General features: G+C 37.5%; 1 protein-coding gene across 1 annotated transcript in view; it reads left to right on the top strand.

Moving 5' to 3' along the window:
• Positions 1-484: 484 nt before the first annotated feature.
• syt3 (synaptotagmin III) overlaps positions 485-24260 on the top strand; it is a 40615-nt gene continuing 16839 nt past the window's right edge. Inside the window, exons 1-7 of the mRNA XM_067374387.1 lie at positions 485-632; positions 10438-10842; positions 10990-11098; positions 12427-12609; positions 17758-17884; positions 18204-18422; positions 23693-23813. Coding sequence (XP_067230488.1) covers positions 485-632; positions 10438-10842; positions 10990-11098; positions 12427-12609; positions 17758-17884; positions 18204-18422; positions 23693-23813 — 1312 coding nt within the window. The remainder of the gene's footprint in view (positions 633-10437; positions 10843-10989; positions 11099-12426; positions 12610-17757; positions 17885-18203; positions 18423-23692; positions 23814-24260) is intronic.

Here is a 24260-nt window from a genome sequence, read left to right as displayed (position 1 = left end):
ACCTTCACCATGACAAGGACTCAGGGATGTCATTGTCATCTTTTATAACAAGTATGTGCTCAAACAACTCGTGAGCAATGCACATACAGTTCAATAATGGATTTTTCACTGTTTTAATTTTACTTCATAAATGTATGCAATGTCTTCTCCCCTGCTCTCATTTCTTTCTTTTCCCCCCTCTCTCCTGTTTTTTTTTCTCCCCCAGGAGCCTATGTTATTATTGAAAAGAGAGATTGTGGCTCACTTACCAATGGGTTTAGCAACCATTAAAAGTTTCAATTAACGGTCATAAAGAGACCGTCTCAGCTCCTTGTTGAAACATTGTCCTCCAGAATCCAAAACGAGGCTCTGTTTTATCAGAATCCTACGGTAGAAAGTGGCCAGACACACCCTCTCCGCTCAGGCGCTGTCCAGTTGGTGCAGGCGTTGAGGGCTGCACTACAATTGGTTGAGTGCGGGGTGGGTGTGCGATGCAGATTGGAGGATGTCGGGGGACTGGGAAGACGACCTTTGTAAGAGGGCGTTGGTGCTGGTGGAGGAACTGTGCTTCCGGTCTGGAGGCTTCAGACAGAGTGCGAGCTGCCAAGAGTTCAGCGACATGATGAGAGGACCTAACGGACCCATAAACACGGGTAAGAGCACAGCAAAACTGGATAGCATTTTGTCATCATTTTCATGTTGTTATGAACCAGTATGATTTACTATCTTAGCCCAAGACACACAAAAGAAGACATGTACCGGTCGCTGTTTTCCATGCAGTAACAGTGGATGGGTACTGGAGCTTTCAAACTACAAAAAGGGCGCAAAAGCAGTGGCCCATATGAGTTATATGCTAAGGCTTGTGTGTTACAGGTTTGGAAAGGCATGAGGGTGGTATAATGATGACAGAATTTTTATTTTTTGTTAAACTTTTGCTGTAAAGCCTTGATGAAATGAATGAATTGCTGTGATTTATGTCCAACTTCTAACCAAAATATTGACTTCTGCCTGACATGGCTTCAAAGGGTAATTTTCATCATCAACCCACCTCACTGAGCTATGAGACCAGGAAAGAGCCTCACTGGTAAAAGCTGCTCGTTCATGTAATTGCGCCTGGCCGTTTTTATTTGTATTCACACCATGTCCACCACAGGTGTTATGGCTGGATGCTGTGTTCAGAGTGAGACTGTCCTGTTTACAGATTTAGTCATTATTGTTTAAATTCCCAAGAGCCCAGTGATTGAAATGGGATTGGACTTGCATTCTGTTTAATATGAAATGGCACAACCACAGGTAATTGAAATGGATCTAAGCTCCTTGTGAAAAGAGGGGGAAAGAATGAAGCTGCTCAAGCTTACATTTATAGGGTTTCCAAACACCCTAAAATCACCCAAATGGATACCAGAGAGAGGTTTCATCAAGAGAATCATTGTCATTATTTTTTTTTTTTCTTAAAGGGCTATTTTACTTGAAAAGGAAAATGTTGTCATCATTTGCAAACCTGTGTGACTTTACTTCTTTGGAGGACACAAAAGAAGATATTTTGAAAATATTTGTCAAAATAATGAAAGTCTGTGGGGTCCAGTGCTGTTTTGGAGCCCACAGATTTTTATTGTATGTACAAAAACATCCTTTTGTGTTCTGAGGAAGAAAAAGTCATACAGGTGTGGAATGGCATGAGGGTGAGTAAATGATGACAGAGTTTTCATTTTTGGGTGGACTAAAAATAAAAAAACAAACAAACACTTTCTACTTTTAAACATTTTTTTCATTTTTTTAAGCACAAGTAAGGGTTTAATTTTTGGAGCATGCCAAAACCAAAACACTGTTGAATGTTGTTGTGCACACATGCATTTTTGCATGATTTATTGTAACAAATACAACCATTTTGAATCAATTCTGGACATTTGCTTATATTAACAGGTTTTAACATAGTGACTAATTGTCGGTCATTAGTTATTAGGACAGCGCTGGATTGAATCCTGCATTTGGTATGATGAAAGATACACTGTCAGCCTGAATAAGTTGCAAAACTATAATTATTCAATTACATCAAAATTTTTAAGTTAAGAAATTCAAAGTTTAAGTTTTATTTTGTAATCAAACATTTTAATTGCTCTTAACTTGAAATATTTGAGTAGCTAATTCATGTTTAACTTAAAATTATTGTGTAATCTCAACTTAAATACTTTAGTAGTGGTGAAAACGTTGCTAGCTATAACTAGCATTAGTATAGCATCACAACTGCTGAATGAGTACGATAATATAGACAATTTAACATATCTGTTCTCAAACTAAGCTCATGCTCCCTTTGTCACCATGATGGTTACCCTTCAAGCCCAACATAACAGAAACTCCTCTAAATTAGCATAGCAAAGCATTAAACACTACAAAATCTCCCACTTAACATTAATCTTGCACAACTCCCCCATGGCAAAGCATGCTAGGAAATACAAATCTCAGCCCAGTTTCACTTAAATTTAAGTTTGTCTAAATGAAGAGAAACAAGTTCATAAAACTCAAAACAATGAAACAATTCAAATGTCAGTTTTGTGAACTCAATAGAAAAAGAAAGTTTAATTTGATTGAACTAATTTATTTAATTTGAGTTTGCCTGAATCAAACCAATTAATTATTTTGAGCATTGGGGCTTACAGTGTATGCTAGAAGCAGTGTCTAAAATTTAATTTACATTTTATGATTATTCATTTAGCACAGGCTTTTGGCCAGTAGCAACTTACAAATGTAAATAACACAAGCAATTTGTCCAATTTTCAGGACCAAATGTGAATAAAAATGGCTTTAGTGAATTGCAAAAAAAAATTGCCAGTGGCCTTTAACTTTATAAGGCACTTCAATATATTTAAAATAGATTGTATGAATGATAGTCTGACCCTCGCTTATGTAACCAAAGCAAGAGATTTAAGTGAAAGACATTAAAAACATCTGACACCTTTACCTGATCAAAAGCTGTAAAGCACTAATGCTAAGGGAAATCCGGTGCAGGATGTTGTTTTGCTGAATGCATTGCAAAATAGTGACATGCATAGCTGAGCAAGACGGGCAGCTTACCATATTATTAATTAGTGGGAAACTGAGGGAAGCTGCTCGAGGCTCTTTAAACTCTTCTGTACTCACAGTATGGCCCATATGTGCACTACAGCAGAAGGGTAGTCATGCTGTCAAGCATAGGGTAACAAGGTGAAACAGACTATTTTTAAGCCTGGGTTTCTGTCTAAGCAGGCTTATGGTCAGATACCGCTTAGTTGTACAGCAGGATTGAAAATTTCAATTTGGATTTGCTGCGTTATCCGGAGACATTTTGCCACTCTCCATTTTATATTAAAGTGTATTTATTAACACACTCAGGTTGAAAACCAAAAGTGACACTTTCATTTGATTCCTCCCCTACTGCATGATGCTAAGTCACAGCGAGAGTGAAATGATGCTTATATTCGCTCATGGAATAAGAACTAAAGATTAGGCCGACTGTGTTCGACATCAGAGGCCGGTTGAACTAACCACTAGGTCTAATTGTAGCATAAAGGACAACTTGATTATTTAACAAATTACTCACCATTTGTTGCGCAATATAAACAAATTAATTTAATATTTCTATGTTACCAACAAAGCTGTTTTTTTTAAACTTTCTATTTATCAAAGGATCCTGGAAAAAAGTTAATTTATTATTGTAGACAGTTATGTGAGGGAAAAAAAGTAAATGTCACATTTCTGCACGGACAGCTAACGAATTACTAGCTACTCTTGCTTTAGGGAGGATTGATGCAACCACATTATGTACTCTGTTCAGACTGCGATGGGCTGGTGCAACCCCTACCCAGCTCTTTAGGAGGTGGTGATGGTGTGAAAAAGTCTATGAGACAAGATGAAATGAAAGCTTAGCATCGGGGCAGAACGCTGATCCTCCTGATTCAGTCAACCCAGAGTCTGTAGATCAAACTCCCTCCCCAGATATACTGCTTCTGAACAGTCTCTTTTCTTTGCAATCAGATCAATACATTAACCTTTTTAATCCCAAACCCATCCCGTGTTTAGTTCTTTCTCTCCATCAGTGTCCGTTTGTTTGGCTCCACATCTTTCATTCCTGCAGTTCCGCCTCTCCCGCACCAGCCATCCTTCTCTCCCTCCCTCTCTCCATCACTGTCCACTTTTTCCAGGCCGGTTTTTCTCACAGGGGAATGCTTACGGACTTTATTAACCCCTCTCTGGCACTATCTCTCTCTTTCCCTCACCTTCGACGTGTGGAGTGAATGCGTTATCTTGACCAGTCAGCCGAAGTGTCTGCTTCAACATGTACACTAATCTGTTAGCCCCTTCTTGGCCCCTCCCTCTTTTCTCTGACATGTCCTTGTTTTGTTTTCTTTTCATCCTCTCTCTCTGCTGGAAAATCCACTTTAAGCTGGAACATGTGTTTTGGAACATGTTAGCTAGTTTCTTTCTGGTAATTAGCTGGTCCAAGCTGCTCATTACCAGTTTAAAAGAGGTCGTGTTTGGTTTTGGAGCATGATTGCTAGTCAACTAGCTGATGTGACGATTAATGACCAACTTGGACTAGCCCGAAACCACCTAAAACATTGATAGGACATTCTCCATTCTTTATCACAGTGGTTCTCAAATGTTTTCAGCTGGTGGACCACAGTAAAACAAAGTTTGTGGACCACCCAACACTGCAGGTCTGGGGAAAAACAACAGCTACCTACATTTTTAAGTAGTATATAAATTATTCTCAGTTTATAGCCTTGAAAATCAAGGCTGTCTTGAATAGCCTCGCTTTTAGCAATCCATCATTTTTTTCATTGTTCATATTTCACTGAAATGAACTTCTTGTAGCCAGTGAACCTTTATACAGTGAATTGAACAATTACATACACTGGCAGTTATGTCATAATTATAATTTATAGCGTAATCTATTATTGTTTATAATAGTTTTATAAATGTAATTTTTTTAATCATGTATAGACACAAGTGACCCATAGATCACCAATTGAGAACCACTGCTTCATCTTTCATTCTTCCTCTTTCTCGCTTTATAATTTTGCATGCCTTCTCTCTCCATTTTCATCTTTCCTCCATTCATATCTCTGATCTCCTTTCCTGTCCCACTCTCTAATGTTTTCTCCTGCTATTTATGTTTTTCTCACTCTCTCTCTATCTGCGTCTTGTTCTTCAAGCTGACAGATCAGTCCCTTCTCTCCTCCTTCTGTATCTCTCTCTGATCATATCTTTGAACAAGTAGTGATTAATGACATACAGAGACTGATAAATTATTCACCAAAGAGAGACAGAAAGTACAGAGAAAGGAAGAAGGAAAACAGCAAGAAGGGAGGATAAGAAGGGTGGAAGGAGAGGAGTAGGATGGAGGGGGAGAAGGAAGGGATGAGGGCATAGGAGAAACAAGGGAGACAAATGATGAAGGTGGTGTAAGATGAGAATGGAAAGCATTATGTGTCTCCTGTAGCGTACCAGAAGAGGTGTGTGTGTGTGTGTGTGTGTGTGTGTGTGTGTGTGTGTGTGTGTGTGTGTGTGTGTGTGTGTGTGTGTGTGTGCAGTCATGCCAAGGTTTCAGAAATAAATTCAAAATTTCAGAATTGTAATTCAAATTTGAGTTTACTCATAGTATAGCACATATGTGCACTGTTGCTGAAGGGTACCCATGCTGTCAAGCATACAGTAACAAGGTGAATCAGAGGAAAAAAAAAAACTATTTTTAACCTTAGATTTCTTTCTCTCTTCTTCTTTCATGTGTTAGTTACACAGCTGATAATTTAGATCTGGATTTGCATCTTTATACAGAGACATTTTACGACAAAAATAATATATATGTATTTATTAACATGCTCAAGATGAAACATGAAACCCAAAGGTGAATTTAAGGAGCATATATATATATATATATATATATATATATATATATATATATATATATATACAGTTGTGCTCAAAATTATTCATACCCTAAATATGACCAAAGAAGATGACTTTTTGCAACCTCCTTTTCCCAAGATAACAGCTCTGAGTCTAGTAATGCCTGATGAGTTTGGAGAACACCTGACAAGAGATCAGAGATCATTCCTTCATACAGAATCTCTCCAGAACCTTCAGATTCCAGCTCCTTGTTGGTGTTTCTTCTCTTCAGTTCACTCCACTCATTTTCTTTAGGGTTCAGGTCAGGGGACTGGGATGACCATGGCAGAAGCTTCATTTTGTGTTCAGTGACACATTTTTGTGCTGACCATAGGACATTTGAAAGGTAACTGACACTACTGGAACTTCAAATAGGATGGTTTATATAGTCAGATGAAACAAAAAATTAGCTTTTTTAGCAGCAAACACTCAAGATGGGTTTGGTGCACACAGGGGTAAAAAATACCCCATGTGTACAATGAAATATATGGCATATGGCTGTATCTTTAATGTTGTGGGCTTATTTTTCTGCCAGAGGTCCTGGACATCTTGTTCAGATACATGGCATCATGGATTCTATCAAATACCCACAGATAAAAATCAAAACCTGACTGTCCCTGTTAGAAGTCATATAATGGGCCATGGCTGGATCTTACATCAGGACAATGATCCAAAACAAAATCAAAATCAACACAAAAATGGGTCACTGAGCATAAAATGAAGCTTCTGCCATGGCCATCCCAGTTCCCTGACCTGAACCCTAAAGAAAATGAGTGGAGTGAACTGAAGAGAAGAAGCATCAACATGGAGCTGGAATCTGAAGGATCTGGAGAGATTCTGTATGGAGGAATGGTCTCTGATCTCTTGTCAGGTGTTCTCCAAACTCATCAGGAATTATATGTGAAGACTCAGAGCTGTTATCTTGGCAAAAGAAGGTTGCAAAAAGTATTGAATAAAAGTGTATGATTAATTGTGAGCAGTGTGTATTAGAGAAAAACATTTCATAATGAGATTTTCCCCCCATTTAAAATTATTATTCTCCAATGAAAGGTTGGATTTTTGTATATTTTTAAAATAAAAGATCAAAATGATTAACGATGCAGATTTATTTTCACAGCCTTCTTTGTTCATATTTACCAACGATATGAATAATTTTCAGCACGACTGTGTATATATATATATATATATATATATATATATATATATATATATATATATATATATATATATATATATATATATATATATATATATATATATATATATTAAATTGTTATTGTATATTACATGTATGTGTGAGAAAAAAATATATATAGAGAGATTTGTATTCATTATTATATTAAGTATATAAAGTTTGTTTACTGAATTAATATAATATAATTTTTTCAAACATTAACATTTTATGTATTACTAAATGAATATATTATATATACTGCTCTCATTTTATGAACCATGGTCAAAGAACTGTCTCAAAATATTCATAATTTACCAGAAGCTTTCAAAAGAGAGACAAACAACATGATCCAGACCTGCACATTTTGTTATGTTGGATTACTGAAATCCCTCTCTTTTATGACTGTTTGCAATCCAGTGAATTCCTCTTCCTGTCATTTCAGTTTAAATTTCATTGCAACATTCTGTGAGACGTGGCCAATTCAATTAAAATTCCAAATTATAAATTGAAACGGAGCCGATTCTGAATTTTGCCCAACACAGGCTCTTTCTTTGGAGATCTGCAACTGTGTGTACGATGCATCGAGGAAAAGAGAGCGGTTGGGAGAAAAAACAAAGATGGTGAAACAAAAACTGATAAAGATGGCATGACGGAAGGGAAAATGAAGGGAGAGAGCGGATAGTCATACAATATAGCCTCCTTGCATAATAGAAATTACAGAGTAGCTCAAGGTAGAATCACCCTTGGGGGTTTTAGAGCTGGTGGGTGTTGTGTCTGAGGAAGTGATGTGAGAGCAGGGTACTGAGGAACTTTGTAGGCGTGAGATCTGAATAGAGCTTTCGAGAGTCAGGCTGACAGACAGGTCCTTTGTTTTTCCTGATTGGCAGGCACTTGTTTGTCCCTGCTTGTTGGAGAGGAGCTGTTCTCTTCACTCTGGTGCTGAAACCGAGTTGCCAAAGTCTCATTTTTTCAAGTGACTCATGCACACTCTCATAGAAATTGTTATTAAAGGCTGCATGATTGAAAGCTCATACTCGGGGAGAGACAGAGTCATGAGGCTTAATCACAGTTTAGAGGACATCTTTGTGGAAATTGTCATTGGCATTGACACTTTTTCTGCTTGGAAATAAATCCATCGTTTTCTTGGCTTAGTATTCAGATAAGGGCTTGCGAATGTTGGGAGAGCCGGTGGTAATTTACAGGCACAATGCGCCATCTCCTTTCCTTTTTCTCCTTCTGATCCTCTCTCTCTCTCTCTCTCTGCACTTCCCTCGGTTACTTCCAGTCATTCCCCAAGCGCAGCATCTGTCTGCCAACGTTACCTCATTTGCACATTTTTCTTTTCAAATATCTCCGTGTTCATCCTCCCAGGTTATGCAATCAAGTTTGTTACCTAGGGTTGGGAACTGAGAACTGAGTTTCATTTAAAAAATACTGTAACCAAATGAATTCCATGATGTTCGTTTCCATTAACAGCTCTTGAACGTCTGCATTCATCTCTCGATAAGGGTGTGTTCCTGAACCGCAAGTGAGCTATACAGAGCTATGAATGTGATGAGAGAGAAAGATGGCAAAATTACTGTATACACAGATAGTAAATAGACAAGAGAAGTCAAAAATAAAAGAGAAATGTTAGTTAAAACTAGGGGTGTGACGAGATCTTGTAATATTTTCATGATGAAGTGTGAGGGTAAAATTAGGATATAATATGCCACCTCTACATTTACATTACACCTCCACTGTTACTTTGCTTTTTATAGAATTAAAAACCATTTAATTCAGTTTGATAATGGTTGCTTTAATCCCATCCAGCTCATCCAACACGAGCAGCAGAGTCGTATGTAGTTCAGCAGGAAATGAATCAGATTTCACTGATCACGTGTTGAGAGTAAGTGACGAGATGACTGACAAGACCATGGCGGAGAATTCGTTGCACAACAGAGCCTAGCGTCTGACAAATGTTTTATCTTATAGAATACACGCTCAGCACCGCCACTCTCTATTCACAGAGTAAGCGCGATCACGGAAGTAAAACGCATTCAGATGTGATTTCAATACCCCACATTTTGAAAGCGGCTCCCTGATGCATGCAAATATATCTCAATATGAATGCTATCTTAGGCTGGGCTATGTAATTGTAACCATCTCTTAGATCTGTTTCATGCTTGAGGAAAAATTGGTCTCTATTTGCACTTATATTGAGAGAGTACTTTGATTATGGTTGCACTTATTGTTTGCACTTAATAAGACTAAGAGAAAAGTGTTATTCATTTTTATTTATGCTGTTTTTATTTCTTTGATTAATTAGTGGAAAGGAGTTCAGTTAGGAGGTCAAATTCATAACCAAGAAGTAGAACTGAAATGATATTCATTATAAGCTGATTAGTTAAAACATTTCAGATGCGCCTGCATTTGACTATTATTCTAGCTATGTATTTCATCATTGAGTATTTCTTAAAAATACTGTGTAAAAATCTAAAACAAAATATATGGACAAATATTCTAGGTTTTCTAATCAGACACTCAATAGCTAAAAGACGTTTTGTCATTTTGTTGGGTTCCAAGTAAGGTAGGCTGGGTAAGCAGGGTAGGATTAATCTAACAAAAGCTGTTCTTTATAATGAACTGGTCAAAAAGAGATGTCAGTTTGAATCAGTCTAATGACTCACTCCCTCACTGAATCGATCACTGAACCACAACTCAAAATGTACCAAGAACGCCTATGCTGTGTGTACTTAAGGCTTGTGATACTTAGATCAGTGTTATATATGACTGTTTTTTATATGACAATATGAAATTTTACAAAAGTATATTAATATTAATTAAATATATATTTTAATTTTATAAACTGTTCTAAAGAAAATATCTGTTTCTGTTTTTTCTGATTTAGTTTTGTGTTGTTTTATGCATTTATATATGTTTTAATGTATGAAATTGTTGTTTTTTATGTGAAACCGTCTAGACCAGGACATTCTGAAAGAATAGATCTCAGTGGAATTCTCCTGGTTAAATAAAGGATAAATAAAAATAATGTAATATTTAATTATAGACATTCTGAACCACTTTGAGTGGTACCTTAATAAAACAAATTAAAATATGTCACACAATATTTTTAATTAGGTTATGAAGTTTTTGTTTAGTAGATGAATTTTGGTTTTTATTATTATTATTACTTAGTATATGTGTTTAGTATCTAGTTATGACCAATTGTTTTATCCTAAAAGAACCATTAGTGGATTTGGTAAGGAACCGAAAGCGTTCATTGGAACTAAACCAAAATCATTACATTTCTTATGATTTTTGTTACCTCTCAAGGTTGTAATAAATCAAACACTTTCTCTCCTCTCTCTCTGTTTCAGAGATCTCTGTGAGTCTGCTCTCCGTCATTGTAACGTTCTGTGGCATTGTGCTGCTCTCTGTCTCTCTCTTCGTCTCCTGGAAGCTTTGCTGGTTGCCGTGGAGAGATAAGGAAGGAGGGGGTCTGAGCTTGACGTCGGGGCTCCTGCCTGGTGGTGCCAGTTTGGGTGGGGTCGGAGGTGGAGGGGGCTCCTCGCTCCTTCCTCCCCTGTTGCAAAAGAAGGATACTCACTCCTCTTCCTCACTGTATCCCTCGCTCTCCCAGCATGGGCAGCATCACCCCCATTTCTCCGACCTGATGGGGGTGGAGGGCGGAGGGGGGCTGGTAGTGGGGGGTGTGGTTGGGGGTCCACAGGAGATGCAGGAGCATTCCTACCTAGACATGGACACTTACCCCAACAATGCTGGTGAGCAAAACTCTGCATTGTATAAAACTTGGAAGCACTACTTTACTCCTTGTGAGACCTAAGAGACAATGATCATTGTTAATTATACTCCATTCTCTTAACTACACACCTTTCATCTTTTCTATGGCTTCTGTTTTCTCTTACCAGCAAACCTTAAGTTGAGCCAGACATCTCCCGAGTTGCCCCCAGCAACAGAAGGAGGCTCAGCTGCGAAAGACCTGCCCAATGCCCACTCCCAGCCGCAGGTCACCACCAGGTCAGTGACCTTTTCTTCTTGTTCCTGTCTGTGGTTGTGTGTGTGCTGCAGGCTGATGGAATGGGTGTGTAGTTTGTGTCTTGTTATAGAATGTTGTATTGAAGTAAAATATAGTGTATTTTCTTACTGAAATATCTTACATATGGTACTGTTGATATTTTAAAAAATATTTTGAAAGAAATATATTGTGTAATATTGTGAAATATAATTACCAAAATAACCGTTTTCTTTATATTATAAATATACTTTAAAATGTAATTAATTCCTGTGATATCAAAGCTGAATTTTCAGCTTCATTACTCCAGTCTTCAGTGTCACATGATCCTTCAGAAATCATTCTAATATGATGATTAGTTCCTCAAGAAACATTTATTATTATTATCAATGTTGAAAACAGTTGTGCTGCTTCATATTTTTGTGTAAACCATGATACTTTTTTTCAGAATTCTTTAATGAATAGAAAGTTCAAAAGAACAGCTTTCTTTGGTGAAAGAAAGAAAGAAAAAGAAAGAAAGAAAGAAAGAAAGAAAGAAAGAAAGAAAGAAAGAAAGAAAGAAAGAAAGAAAGAAAGAAAGAAAGAAAGAAAGAAAGAAAGAAAGAAAGATCTCATAATGGCAATAAAATAATTTTTGTGGTGCACTACAGTAAAAATTACTGTAATTATGTAAACAATTTGTTCATTTAAAGTTAATAATAAATTTAAATGCAAAACAACAAATACCATGATAAATAAAAACTTTGCATCTAAATTATAGGTAACACTTTACAATAAGGTTCATTAGTTAACTACATTAGTTAACATGAACTAATAATGAACTGCACTTCTACAGCATTTATTAATATTTGTTAATGTTAATTTCAACATTTACAAATACATTATTAAAATCTTGTTAACATTAGTTAATGCACTAACATGAACACACAATGAACAACTGAATTTTCATTAACTAACATTAATGAAGATTAGTTAATACAATAACAAATGTATTGCTCATGTTAGTTAATGCATTGACTAATGTTTAACTAATGAACCTTATTGAAAAGTGTTACCAAATTATATTTAAAAAAAAAAAATATGTGTGCATTCATTTTTTTTCTCTACCAGCCCCCACCCCCCTGATTTGCATTAGTAATCAGTAAAAAGTAAATTCCAAAATGTTCAAATAGGCTTCCTTTTTTAAAGGAATATGTAATTTAACAATTTCCTCTTTTTTATTGTGGGGTGAAATATAAAAGGTTTTGTGGGACCATCCTAACAGCCCGTGTGGTTTGGAGTTTGTCTATACATGCGCATGTGTGACTGTGTTCACCCTCTGGTCTCTCTCCAGGCCTAAGCCCATGACTCACCAGCTCTCCAGCCCTGATTTCCATGGTGAGGAGAAGAGTGAGCAGCTGACCAGCATTGGGCAGATCAAACCAGAACTTTACCGGCTGCGCCAGGGAGACCAGGGCGATGGCAAACAAGGCGACAACTGCGGCAAAATCAGCTTCCTTCTGCGCTATGCTTTCAAGTGAGTTCGCTTGGATCCATCCCACCATCACCTCCTCTCCCCAAGGGGAAGCGTCTCGTATGGAACTGTCACACAGTGTGGATCCATGCTTCTCAATACATCAGTGGGTTATAAATAGATCTCATCGGCAGGGCCGACAATTGAAAAGGCGAGCTTGAAAAAGAAGCAGGGGAGTTGCAGTCAGCACAATGAGTTATAGTCAGGCCCATCGTGGGCAGCCCGTGCACGTCAGACCGGGTCCTTTATTTTGCCGTCACGCAGAGGGACATTAGAATGGTGGAAAGTGCTGATGTTTGAGAAATGAAGGAAGGAGAGGCTGTTTCACTCATGAATTATATATGACCAGCCACTTTAAACAGCACGGCCTGTCAACACATAATAACACAGCACTGTGTATCGGCCAGAATTACAGAGGAGGCTGAGGGAGAGAAAGAGATGAAGATGGGTGAGTGGAGATTGATATCTCATTCTTTACACATAGGGAGTAGGTCAAATAAATGATTTGACACTTCTGTTCGTGTTCATCACATTATCGCTCTATTATGTTCTGCTGTGAGTTCTAAGGTGAGTATGTCACAATTGCGTAGGAGATGGAAAGCTTTTGAATTAAAGGGATAGTTCACACAGAAATGAAAATTGTGTCATTTCCTCATGTCATTTCAAACCTATATGGCTTGCATTCTTCTGTGGAACAAATAAGATGATTATTAGAATGTCTAAGCTGTTCTTTTCCGTATAGTGAACATGAACAGTCACCCTTCACATTCATTTTATGGACAAGACAAGTTTAGATATTCTGCCTAAAATCATTTTTTTGTTGTTGTTCTACAGTCATGCGGGTTCTTTTCCATGCATTTATTAACACGGCCAGTTTAAACGTGCAAACGCATGAAGCAGCCGTTCACACATCATCTGAGTACAGAAATCTTTTGCATGGCTTATTGCGCCTAAACTGGCAAATACACACAAAAATGTGTTCACGTAAACATTTTTTTGTATGTTTTATTGTGTTTCTTTGTCCTTTTGCTTGTAATTAGTGTTAATTTATATTATTTTGGACAGTCTTTTTACTTATATTAGTTAGGCTAGTATTAGTTTTTGCTGTGATATTGAAATTGGTGTTGAGAATTGTGAAGTTTCAGTGGTATCAAAAATGTGGTTTTGTAATATAATTTTTTAGAAAAAATAACTAAAATGATTAATCGCATCCAAAATAATAATGTGTGTACTATATAATTTGTATTATATATAAATATACATATTTTATATATAAATATAATAAACATATATATTTTATATATAAATATAATATATTTTTGTTAAATATATACACGCATGTGTGTGGATTTATGATAAATATGCACAGTACACACACATATCACGTAAACGCACACTTTTATTTTGGATGCGATTAATCGCTTGACATCACTAATTGTGATATAACGTCATAGTCAGTTCACCCACCCCTATGGTGAGTAAATGAGCAGAATTTTTATTCTTTCAAAGCAAATGCTAACTGGGCATGCTTCTCTGCGTTTGCGAGACAACTAGTGGCCAAGATTGTTTCTCATCTCCGTGTGTTTAATTGACATCATCACACCTCCTGCTATGCTGTTGCGTTTGCAATACATCAATGCGAATATGTCACAGCTACAAGCATTTTGGGAATAGCGGGCAGGTTGACACTGTCAGTCAGAGTCGCATCCGGTGGGACGCAGCTTTCTATCAGCACAGCAGTAGGCCGATAACACATGTGGCACGGAGGGAATAGCAGCTATTTCCAACCCATTGTCTGCGAGGGTTTGAGTTGAATGTTGTTTTATTATTATTTTAATTTATCCATCTATTTGTCAGACTCCAGCTGAGTGCTGATCATTGTATTTTCCACACGAGCGCTTTCAGACTGCATGTGTAAATGCATGACTTTTGTTTGAGTTCTTGTTTTGTTTCTCAGTGATTTTTCAAAGGTGGTGGTGTTGGGGGGAGGGTGGGGTTTGAAGGAGCCTGTCACTGAATAATGAAAAGCCGCTGTGCGATGCAACACACAACTTGGGGGGGGTGCTTTAAATGCTGGGCAAGACAGAGCCTGTCATTTTCAATTATAGCCCTGAGTGCTAATAGCACCGTACATTTCTAAAGACCAGTCTGATTTAAAGTGTGCTGTTGTGCTGCATGCCACTTGCCATGAGATTCATTTCTAATTCCAGCAAATTGATATAATGTATATTAGACTGGACAGCTCAAAATGCATCTGGGAATGTTTTTTCTAACTTAATGTCAACAAGTATCTTATTTTGCGATCTGATATGATTTTACTATTAGCAAGAACATCTTAAGGGACACTCGCGCTGACAGCGAATAAAGCGGAGGAATTTTCAGAGTTTTTGTGCTGTTGGTTGCTAGTAGGTGGTCCTACTCGACCTCTAGCCAATGAATTCAGGGGATGAATCACTGTTTGCACTTCTGTTGGTGGTCGCTGCTTCTCTGCACTGCTCATGGCATCTGAATCATGGTTAAAATGCTGCAAGCATTGTAATCTACACTACGCATCTGTACATATTCTCATTATTATAACACTCCAGTCCATCATTTATCATCGGTTCATTATTATCATTTGATGAATTATGCTTACAACCTGCTTTCAGTGGGCATTAATAGCATGCCTTTAATTGCACTAATTAAATAAATGTACAATACTGTTCAAAAGTTTTCAGTTGTGTTTTTATAGAGGTCTCTTATGCTAACCAATGCTGCATTTATTTGATCCAATATACAGTATAAACATAGTCTGGGTAAACCCAGCCTGATCTGCCGGCGATTTGATTTCGCCCGGCAGCTCAGTCTGGAAACCCGTACATTCATTTCTGCTGCTTCTGTTACACTTTTGCGGGAACCAATCACAGACTGGCTTATCCACCTTCCTCGCTATTGGTGGGTGTAACACGATGACGATAGAGAAGCGACGGAAAGCACGACTGTCAATCCAATTCCTTTTAACTTCTCGAGGATGCTGAATTACTTCTTTAGTTTAGCAAACTCACTTTCAAATTTTTTTTTTTGCACAACCTGCAAAAATCACTCTATGCCATTGCTGCTTCTGCAAACCGCTGATCAATGCTACAAACCAATACAAACTAAACCTGTCTGGAGTTTTCGCGTCGCTCTGCAAAGTACGTCACCCGGATCGTTGATCTGATTGGTTGAAGGACTATCCGATTGCGTGAATAATGCTCGTTGATCATGCCTCTTGTGCAGTAGGAAATACATAGCAAACTCCCCAGACCAATGTTCAATTTTAAATTGAGCTTGGTCTGGTGATAACCAGACAAGTATAAACAGTAATATTATTACAATATATTAGCAGCTGAATTGCTGCTAAGGAAACATTTGAAGAACTCCGATGCAAAATCCTCTGAGTGCCATCTGAAATTTTCTTCTAAAATGAGCATTTTTATCAAGCTCATATGTTTAGGTTCAGTCATTTCACTTTAATGGCAATAAATAGGTCCTTTTTATTGCCATTAAAGTGAAGTAACTGAACATAAACATACAAGCTTGATAAAAATGCTCATTTTGGAAGAGAATTTCAGATGGCACTTAGAGGTTTTTGCATTTAAAGTCTTCATTTATTATTATCACAGTTGAAAACAATTGACCCTTCGCAAACTCCCACCTCTCTTAGTCACTGTTGCTTTGTCCGACAAGCCATGGCGCTGTCACACCACACAGAGTGAAAAATACATCGCGGAGCAAAGAGGACACTGACAACAAGTTGACAGACAAGACAGAACAGGTTACTTATGATATTAAACAAAGTCCCAGCTTTCAAACTGTGTAGTTTTTTAAGAAATTCAAACAGTAAAAAACGTTTTGTGGCTCTTTAATGTGTTGTGACAGATTGCTGTAGTGCCTCAGCTCAAGCGGCTCGTGAATCGATCATTTGTTGTTATTAGTTCATTTATGGCATCAAATAAACATGAATGAACATCAGAAGGAATGTTATTTCAAACGCGGAAAGACGTCAGTACACACCATTTTTCAAGTTCAAGTCCACCAAGGTTAATCTTCTAACTCCTGACTGCTTTGTCGGACAAAATGGCGGATTCGGCATTATGATTGGTTAGATCGCTTGTCAATCAAACTCCCAGAGAAAGCCCCCCCCCCCCCCCCCAATTCTTTGAATAAAAAAGTCAAAAATCTTTTTGCTCACATTTGCCAAACGTTTTTTGAAAAAGAATGACTTCACGTCGCTTCAAAGTGCTGTCAGCGTAAACAGCATTTTAATCCTATGTTTATACAGCATTGGATGATTAAATTTGTCACTTACAAATTGGATGATAATATCGCATAATTAATGTATTTATTTCCCTGACTTGTTGAGATTTGTACCGTCATGTCATGTCATTCTTTGTGAGTGACATGTCAGTCTAAGGCCGTATTGGATTTCTGCTAGTGTTCTTCCTCCCCCAGTGTTGCTGATTTGTTTAAGTGTCCTAATGAAAGGGTGACGCATTTGTTAACGCTGAGAGACACATTCTAACGAGGCCTGATTAGCAACCACAGAAGTTCCCCCGCCTCTCTTATTTACATCTGCGCAAACACTGGGTGAGCCTTGCGCATCAGAAGTTCACAGTCGTGCTGTGCTTGGCACCAGATCGCTGCTGTCTAGCCTTGAAATGACCTATGGTTTGCTTCATAATAAGCTCTGGATTATTTATAAAGTCCGGTGTTGGAGGCCACAGTCATTGCATTACGCATTAAATATTCATGTCTTTATATTCACATTAGGGATGTATTATCTCATATATTCACGTTCGTACAAGATCCTTTTAGCTAGCGCAGCACAAGTAAGGCTCTGTCCATCTGTCAATTAATTCCAAGTCATTGAGCTGGGTTGTACCATTGGCACCTCCTCCTTTTGTTCCTGTTTTCCTGAACCTCGGTGACAGCCATTGAGCCTCACTGAACCCAGTGCAGCAATGCTGTCCCGATACTGGCCTGGATGTCAGCTTATTTCAGCATATACCAACTCTCTTGTCATTGCCAGTTAGATGATGCTGAAATGAACTCACGCCCAGGCTAGCAAACGCAGGAAGTTCCAGATAGTTCAAAGTGAATTATGGTGACGCTGACATGTCTTTCTTACAGCACCGAGCAGCTGGTGGTCAAGATACTGAAAGCCCTGGACCTCCCGGCGAAGGATGCCAATGGTTTCTCCGATCCTTATGTCAAGATCTACTTACTGCCTGATAGGAAGAAGAAATTTCAGACTAAGGTATCTTTTTTTTATCCTAGCGAAGCAGCAGTCAGCTCGCTGCTTTTACAATAATCCACTGTTCAGATGGCAGACCCTCTTAGGACTCATTAAGATCTGCGTTTCTCAGCCTGCCAGTGGATTTTTTTTCCCTCTGCCCTAGTTCATCTAAAAATACATCTATATCAGCCGATGCATTTTGAATTAACTTTATGCATTTGCAGTTTTGATGTTAACCAATCTCTTGTTCGTTCCCTTCATTCACTTTTGCCTCTCAGCTCCTCCGCTTATCTAATTTCCTTCACTTTCTCTCATTTCCGCTCGGGGCTTTGGTTTGCAGGTGCACAGAAAAACTCTCAACCCGATCTTTAATGAGACGTTCCAGTTCGGCGTGCCCCTGGCTGAGCTGCACTCGCGCAAGCTCCATTTCTCCGTCTATGACTTCGACCGTTTCTCCAGACATGACCTCATAGGTCAAGTGGTGGTGGATAACCTGCTGGACTTCAGCGAGGGAACCGGGGAGAAGCCTATTTGGAGAGACATTGTGGAAGGAACTGCGGTGAGATAATGACACAGACACACATTAAAGGTTCATTAGACCTTAAACACAAAGGGATTCGGTGAGAAGGAATGGTTGATAGCGTTGAGCATTTGCACATGCTGTCTGTGTTATTTTAGCACTCGATTTGCTGAAAGATCTATGCAAATTGGGTAACGCCACAAATACACCAAAAAAAGAAGTGCTAGTTCTGAGTGCTAGGTTGTGGAGGATGCAGCAGACTACAACTACCAGATGTTGGAATATGATGATCTGGCATACTATGCTGAGACTGTACAGCAGGGCAATTCAGCTTCGGTCCTAGAGAGCTTCTGTCCTGGGGAGTTGAGTTACAACCCTTATCAAACACACCTGCGTGAAATCATACAGGTTTAGGATGAATTTTTGGATGAAGAATTTCTTCAACCAAAAATTCATCCTAAACCTGTATGATTGGCTTTCTCGTGCAGAAGGAAAACTGCAAAAAACAAAATATTTCCATTGTATGGATAAAAATCTTTTATGTTTCCTAGAAGAAAGAAAGTCATACTTGTTTGGTTTTCAATTACGAATTGGAGCAAAACCCTGCAAAAAGTATACATCCAAGACCTGAGTTGAATAGCCATGAAAGACAGCAATCAGATTTTCTTTTGTCATATTAATTGCCATGCACAGTAGTAGGGAGACAGGAAGTCAAAGAGAGAGAGGGGAACAGGATGACCTGGGCCAGACTTGAACCCGGGTCCCCTATGAGCGCCACAGCTCAATATGTGAAAGCACTTGCGCTGAACATATTAGCACCACACCAATGCCTAAATAGGAAATGTTGGAAAAACTTCTGGATATGTGCCAAGATATAACACTTGATCATCATTTGATAAATTACTGCTGTCATCAACAAAAAGATCTACACATCTACTTTCCCTGGGTGGTTCATACACAATGACAGACAAATAGCACTGGGTTTTGTGGATTGAACAAACCTTTTTTCTACACTGAAAAAAATATTAACATCTAAATTAACTGTTTTTACTCAAGTGAATTGTATTATTTAAAGGCACAATATGTATTTTTTTGGTCACTAAACTCTTCAAAACAATAATAAAGGCGTAGATTGATGATGCAGTGAATGAGCGTGGAATCATGGAACTTGTCATCATGCCGATTGATATAATAATGTTTATGGGGGAATAATGTTTATGGATGAGTGAATGCATTCATGATTTTAACATGACTGTGGTATGAAGTGAGCGCAATTTGCTAATGAGAGACAAATATCATTGCCACACAGGAGTCCCAGGGTTTATAGGTCAGGAATGAGGTCATTTCATTCTACCGAACTACTCGCAAAGCTGAAATACTACTAATACAGATCAGTTTATTTGTCCAATTAAAATAGTGAGGTAACGCAGCGCTGTTTCACTTGGTCTAACGTTACACTAACATACTAAACTGCATTTGAGTGTATTGAAAGTTGAAATGTTATTCTATGTATTAGTTTGTTGGCTGAATGAGACGCTAGATCAACATTAGAATATCATACTGATGATATTCTAATATTTCATCGTGTTGAGCTATATAACATTGATTCGTCTTATGTACATTTACTTACCTTGTCTAAAAACGTGCAAGAGCGGCGTATCTGTCAAGTCAAAGTTTGTCGCAAAGCTCTCACCATCTCGAAAACACCATGCCGATATTGATCCTCGTTTTATTTCTCCTTTTGTCCCAAAGTTTGCTTGCCGTGGTCCATAATGTTTGAACGAAACAACAACAGCGTGCTGCTACACAGTTGTCCGCATCTGTTGCCATGATTACTATGCAGTACAAGCGGAAACCACGGATAACGCAGATGTTATGTCATTGACAGGCGACAAGTGACAAGGGAGGGACGGGCACTATTTAAAATTTCTCTGAATTTACAAATTCTTGGAAACATTTAGGATAATGTAAGTACACAGCTGAACGAAGTATATAACGCTGTGCACATGGTTTTTGGATATTTTAATATAAAAATCTTACATATTGTGCCTTTTTAATATAGCTGAATCCACCTAAATACATTAATTATACCAACAAACACAATTTTTAAGGAATGAATCAGGTAGAAATAGCTCTTAAAGGTAACAGTTGCAGGTAACCACATTTTACACTGTAGAAGAAGGCATGTTTGTCCTGAAATAAAAATAAAAATTACATTTAAATATAGCACTATTTTTATGCCTTTAGTGTCTGTTAAACTGTACTGCAAGTTGTATTTTATTGAGAGGCTTGGTTTTGCACCCAAACACTGTTTAGAAAATTTCACCCAATAAATTATTCTAGGCTTAATTTTAAGAACCTTAGTCAGGTCAGATTTCATGATAATTATGGTTTCTTTCATGGTATTTGCGTATCTCTCTTAAGCATAGTTGAAAAGCTCATTTTACATTCATGAGACGTTTTTCACAATTGAAAATCATGCATGATTACATGCTAAGTCGATGATGATGATGTGTCCTTGGGGATGTTGGTAGCAGAGGTGTGAGGAGATCTAGTGATGCATGTGCTCGTCCTTCCAGAGAAAATTACATGAAATTAGTGAAGGTCAACTGTGCGAAAGAGCACAGTTTTTCAAGAGCACTTCTGAAATTGCCACAGCATCTTAATGGAGCGGTTTTAGAAATATTTTTATCATAATCCGAGGTGTTTGTACCTTTGGAGGACCGAGGGAATAAATCAAATCGAACACCAGCTGTAGTGTGTTTAAATAAGGAAGATGACATTTTCTGCAGTATGACTAGGTCAAATGAAGGAAAAAAGATAAATTTGGCACCATCTACTTTGTCTGACAAGACAAATTTAAAAATGGTTCAGTGATGCATGCTGGATTTCAGTATGTTCCTGACATTTGTGTGTCTGACGTGTGAATAGATGTAAATGAAATGTTTACACGCGGGGTTCAGCCAATTGGCCACTTAGGTGGCATTAACAGATTTGCCTACGCAGCTGGTTTTAAAAAAAAATTCACGAAACGTAGCATTCGCATCATGTGTACAGACCCAGACCCAAAGCTGGCAGCTTCTATAGTTCTTGGAGAGATGTACCTTAGATGCTTGACGTTTTTGATGAAATATTGCGGCTGTTTTTGTTTACCTCTGCTGCTCTTGTTCTTTTTTCATCATAGCTGATGATTAATTCTGTCTGGCACAACAAGAACTTGAGAAAGATGAAACTCTCAACAAAGAGTATAAGGGGGAAAACAAACCATCCTAGCATCTCAACACCAATGCTTTAGCTAGGAGAATCTGTCTGACATTCTTTAAACACATCAAAGTGATAACATAATAAATGTAAATACATTTTTAATCTGTATTAAACATAATATTCTTTGTGAAACCAGGAACAGTGTAATGCTTATTTGCAGTGTAGTAAAGTTGTGAAATACAGAAAATAATTTTTTAAAAACAAACAAAAACTGCGTGTACAGTAATGCACTTACACTATCATTCAAAGGTTTGGGGTCAGTAAGATTTGTTTTTTTTTGTTTTTTTAAGAAAATACTTTACCCAACAAAGATACATTGATAAGTTGAGGGATAGAAAGTTAAAAAGAATAGCATTTATTTAAAGTAGAACTGTTTTTTACATTATAAATGTGTTTACTGTCACTTTTGTTCCTAAAAAAGGTATCGCGGTTTCCACAAAATTAAGCAGCACAACTGTTTTCAACATTGATAATAATAATAAATGTTTCTTGAGCAGCAAATCAGCATATTAGAATGATTTCTGAAGGATCATGTGACACTGAAGACTGGAGTAATGATGCTGAAAATTCATTTTTTTTTTAAATATTAAAATCTTTTTAAATTTTAAATCTTAATATCTTACAATATCACTCACTGTTTTTACTGTATTTTTTATCAAATTAATGCAGCCTTGATGCTTTCAAAAGCGTAAAAAATTCGAACTGACCCCAAACTTTTAAACTTGTATGTACACCGTCTCTTTGCGGTAGTCTTGCTTTCTAAAAGTTAGTTTAAACGGTTAGTTCACCCAAAAATGAAATTTCTGTCATTTATTACTCACCCTCATGTTGTTCCACACCTTTAAGGTGTTCGACAAATCACAAATTAAGATGTTTTTGATGAAATCCGATGGCTCAGTGAGGCCTGCATTGACAGCAAGATAATTTACACTTTCAGATGCCCAGAAAGCTACTAAAGACAGATTTAAAACAGTTTATGTGAATACAGTGGTTCAACCTTAATGTTATGAAGCGATGAGAATACTTTTTGTGCGCCAAAAATAACAAAATAGCGACTTTATTCAACAATATCTAGTGATGGACAATTTTTAAAACACTGAATTCATGAAGTTTCAAAGCTTTACGAATCTTTTGTTTCGAATCAGTGGTTCGGAGCATGTATCATACTACCAAAGTCATGTGATTTCAGTAAACGAGGCTTCGTTACATCATAAGTGTTTCGAATCGTTTTGAAATTTCAATGGTTCATGTGACTTTGTCAGTTTGATACACACTCCGAACCACTGACCGGTATTGATATTGTTGAATAAAGTAATTATTTTGTTTGTTTTTTTGGCGCACAGAAAGTATTCTCGTCACTTCTAAACATTAAGGTTGAACCACTGTAGTCACATGAACTGTTTTAAATGTGTCTTTAGTAGCTTTCTGGGCACTGAAAGTGTTAATTGTCAAAAATATCTTAATTTGTGTTCTGAAGATGAACGAAGGTCTTGCAGGTGTGGAACAACATGAGGGTGAGTAATTAATGACAGAAATTTTCATTTTTGGCTGAACTAACCCTTTAATAGATTTGCATAGTCATAACAGGAGTTGAGCAGCAAGTTTGCATTAAAATGGCTGAATGTGTGATCAGGGATCAGATATATTTTCATGTTTATCATGGTTCTTTTGCATATACATCCATTGTTAGTGCATTGCTGTAAACACGATTTTCACCTTGTTTGTACAAATTCAAGGGCGAGTTGAAATGATTTTCTGTGGTAATCAAAAGCAGGCCCTAGATGCTGTCTATAAAGTTTCATTTGAATTGAATCTGGAGAAATCCTTTAAAATATTTTGATTTAGTATTAAAAGCCACAGACATTCCTTCAGTTTATCCTTTCTGTTAAAAGGACAAATTAATTATTGAAACATGTCAGGGGAGACAGTTTAATTATTAAAAGGTTTCCATGAATTTCATTATTTTTTTGCATTACTTTCAGCCTTTGCATCTCAGTAACTTCAAAGTGACCCAGGACCTTTCCATATGTTTGTTATGTCTGCAGGAGAAAGCTGACCTGGGCGAGCTGAACTTCTCACTGTGTTACCTGCCAACAGCTGGCCGACTGACCGTCACCATCATTAAGGCCACCAATCTGAAAGCTATGGACCTCACAGGCTTCTCAGGTGCTTGAACCATTCATTGTCCCCAGCTATTCCTCTAATTCCCTCATAATTAACAGCGATACCCCATTAGTGCCTCAGACATTGTTAACAATGAGACGTGATAAAACCGTTGCTCATTAATAACCTTGATGCAACACGTCCTGCATGTGAATAATGAGATAACTTTAAAGGTCAGAAAAACATCAGTTCTGAAAGTTGTGAATAACGAAAAGCACCTCTAAAAAGTTGAATGTCAAAAGAAAAACGCCTCATAAAGGCATCAACATCACAGTCGTAAGGAAAAGAGACATCTGTAATTAGTGTTGGCTAATTGAATTATCACAGCAAGGATTAAAGTAATGTAATAAAGATTTCTCTCATAGGACAGAGTGCATTATAAAAAAGTAACATTCGTACTGGCATCATTACGCCAATGCTAATGTATCCTTATTGCTAGCACAGTAATTA

The sequence above is a fragment of the Chanodichthys erythropterus genome, chromosome 3 (genome assembly GCF_024489055.1).
Source record: "Chanodichthys erythropterus isolate Z2021 chromosome 3, ASM2448905v1, whole genome shotgun sequence".
NCBI classification, from domain to species: Eukaryota; Metazoa; Chordata; class Actinopteri; order Cypriniformes; family Xenocyprididae; genus Chanodichthys; species Chanodichthys erythropterus.
Note: the sequence above shows the minus strand (reverse complement) of the source record. Positions and strands in the feature narration are given on the sequence as shown.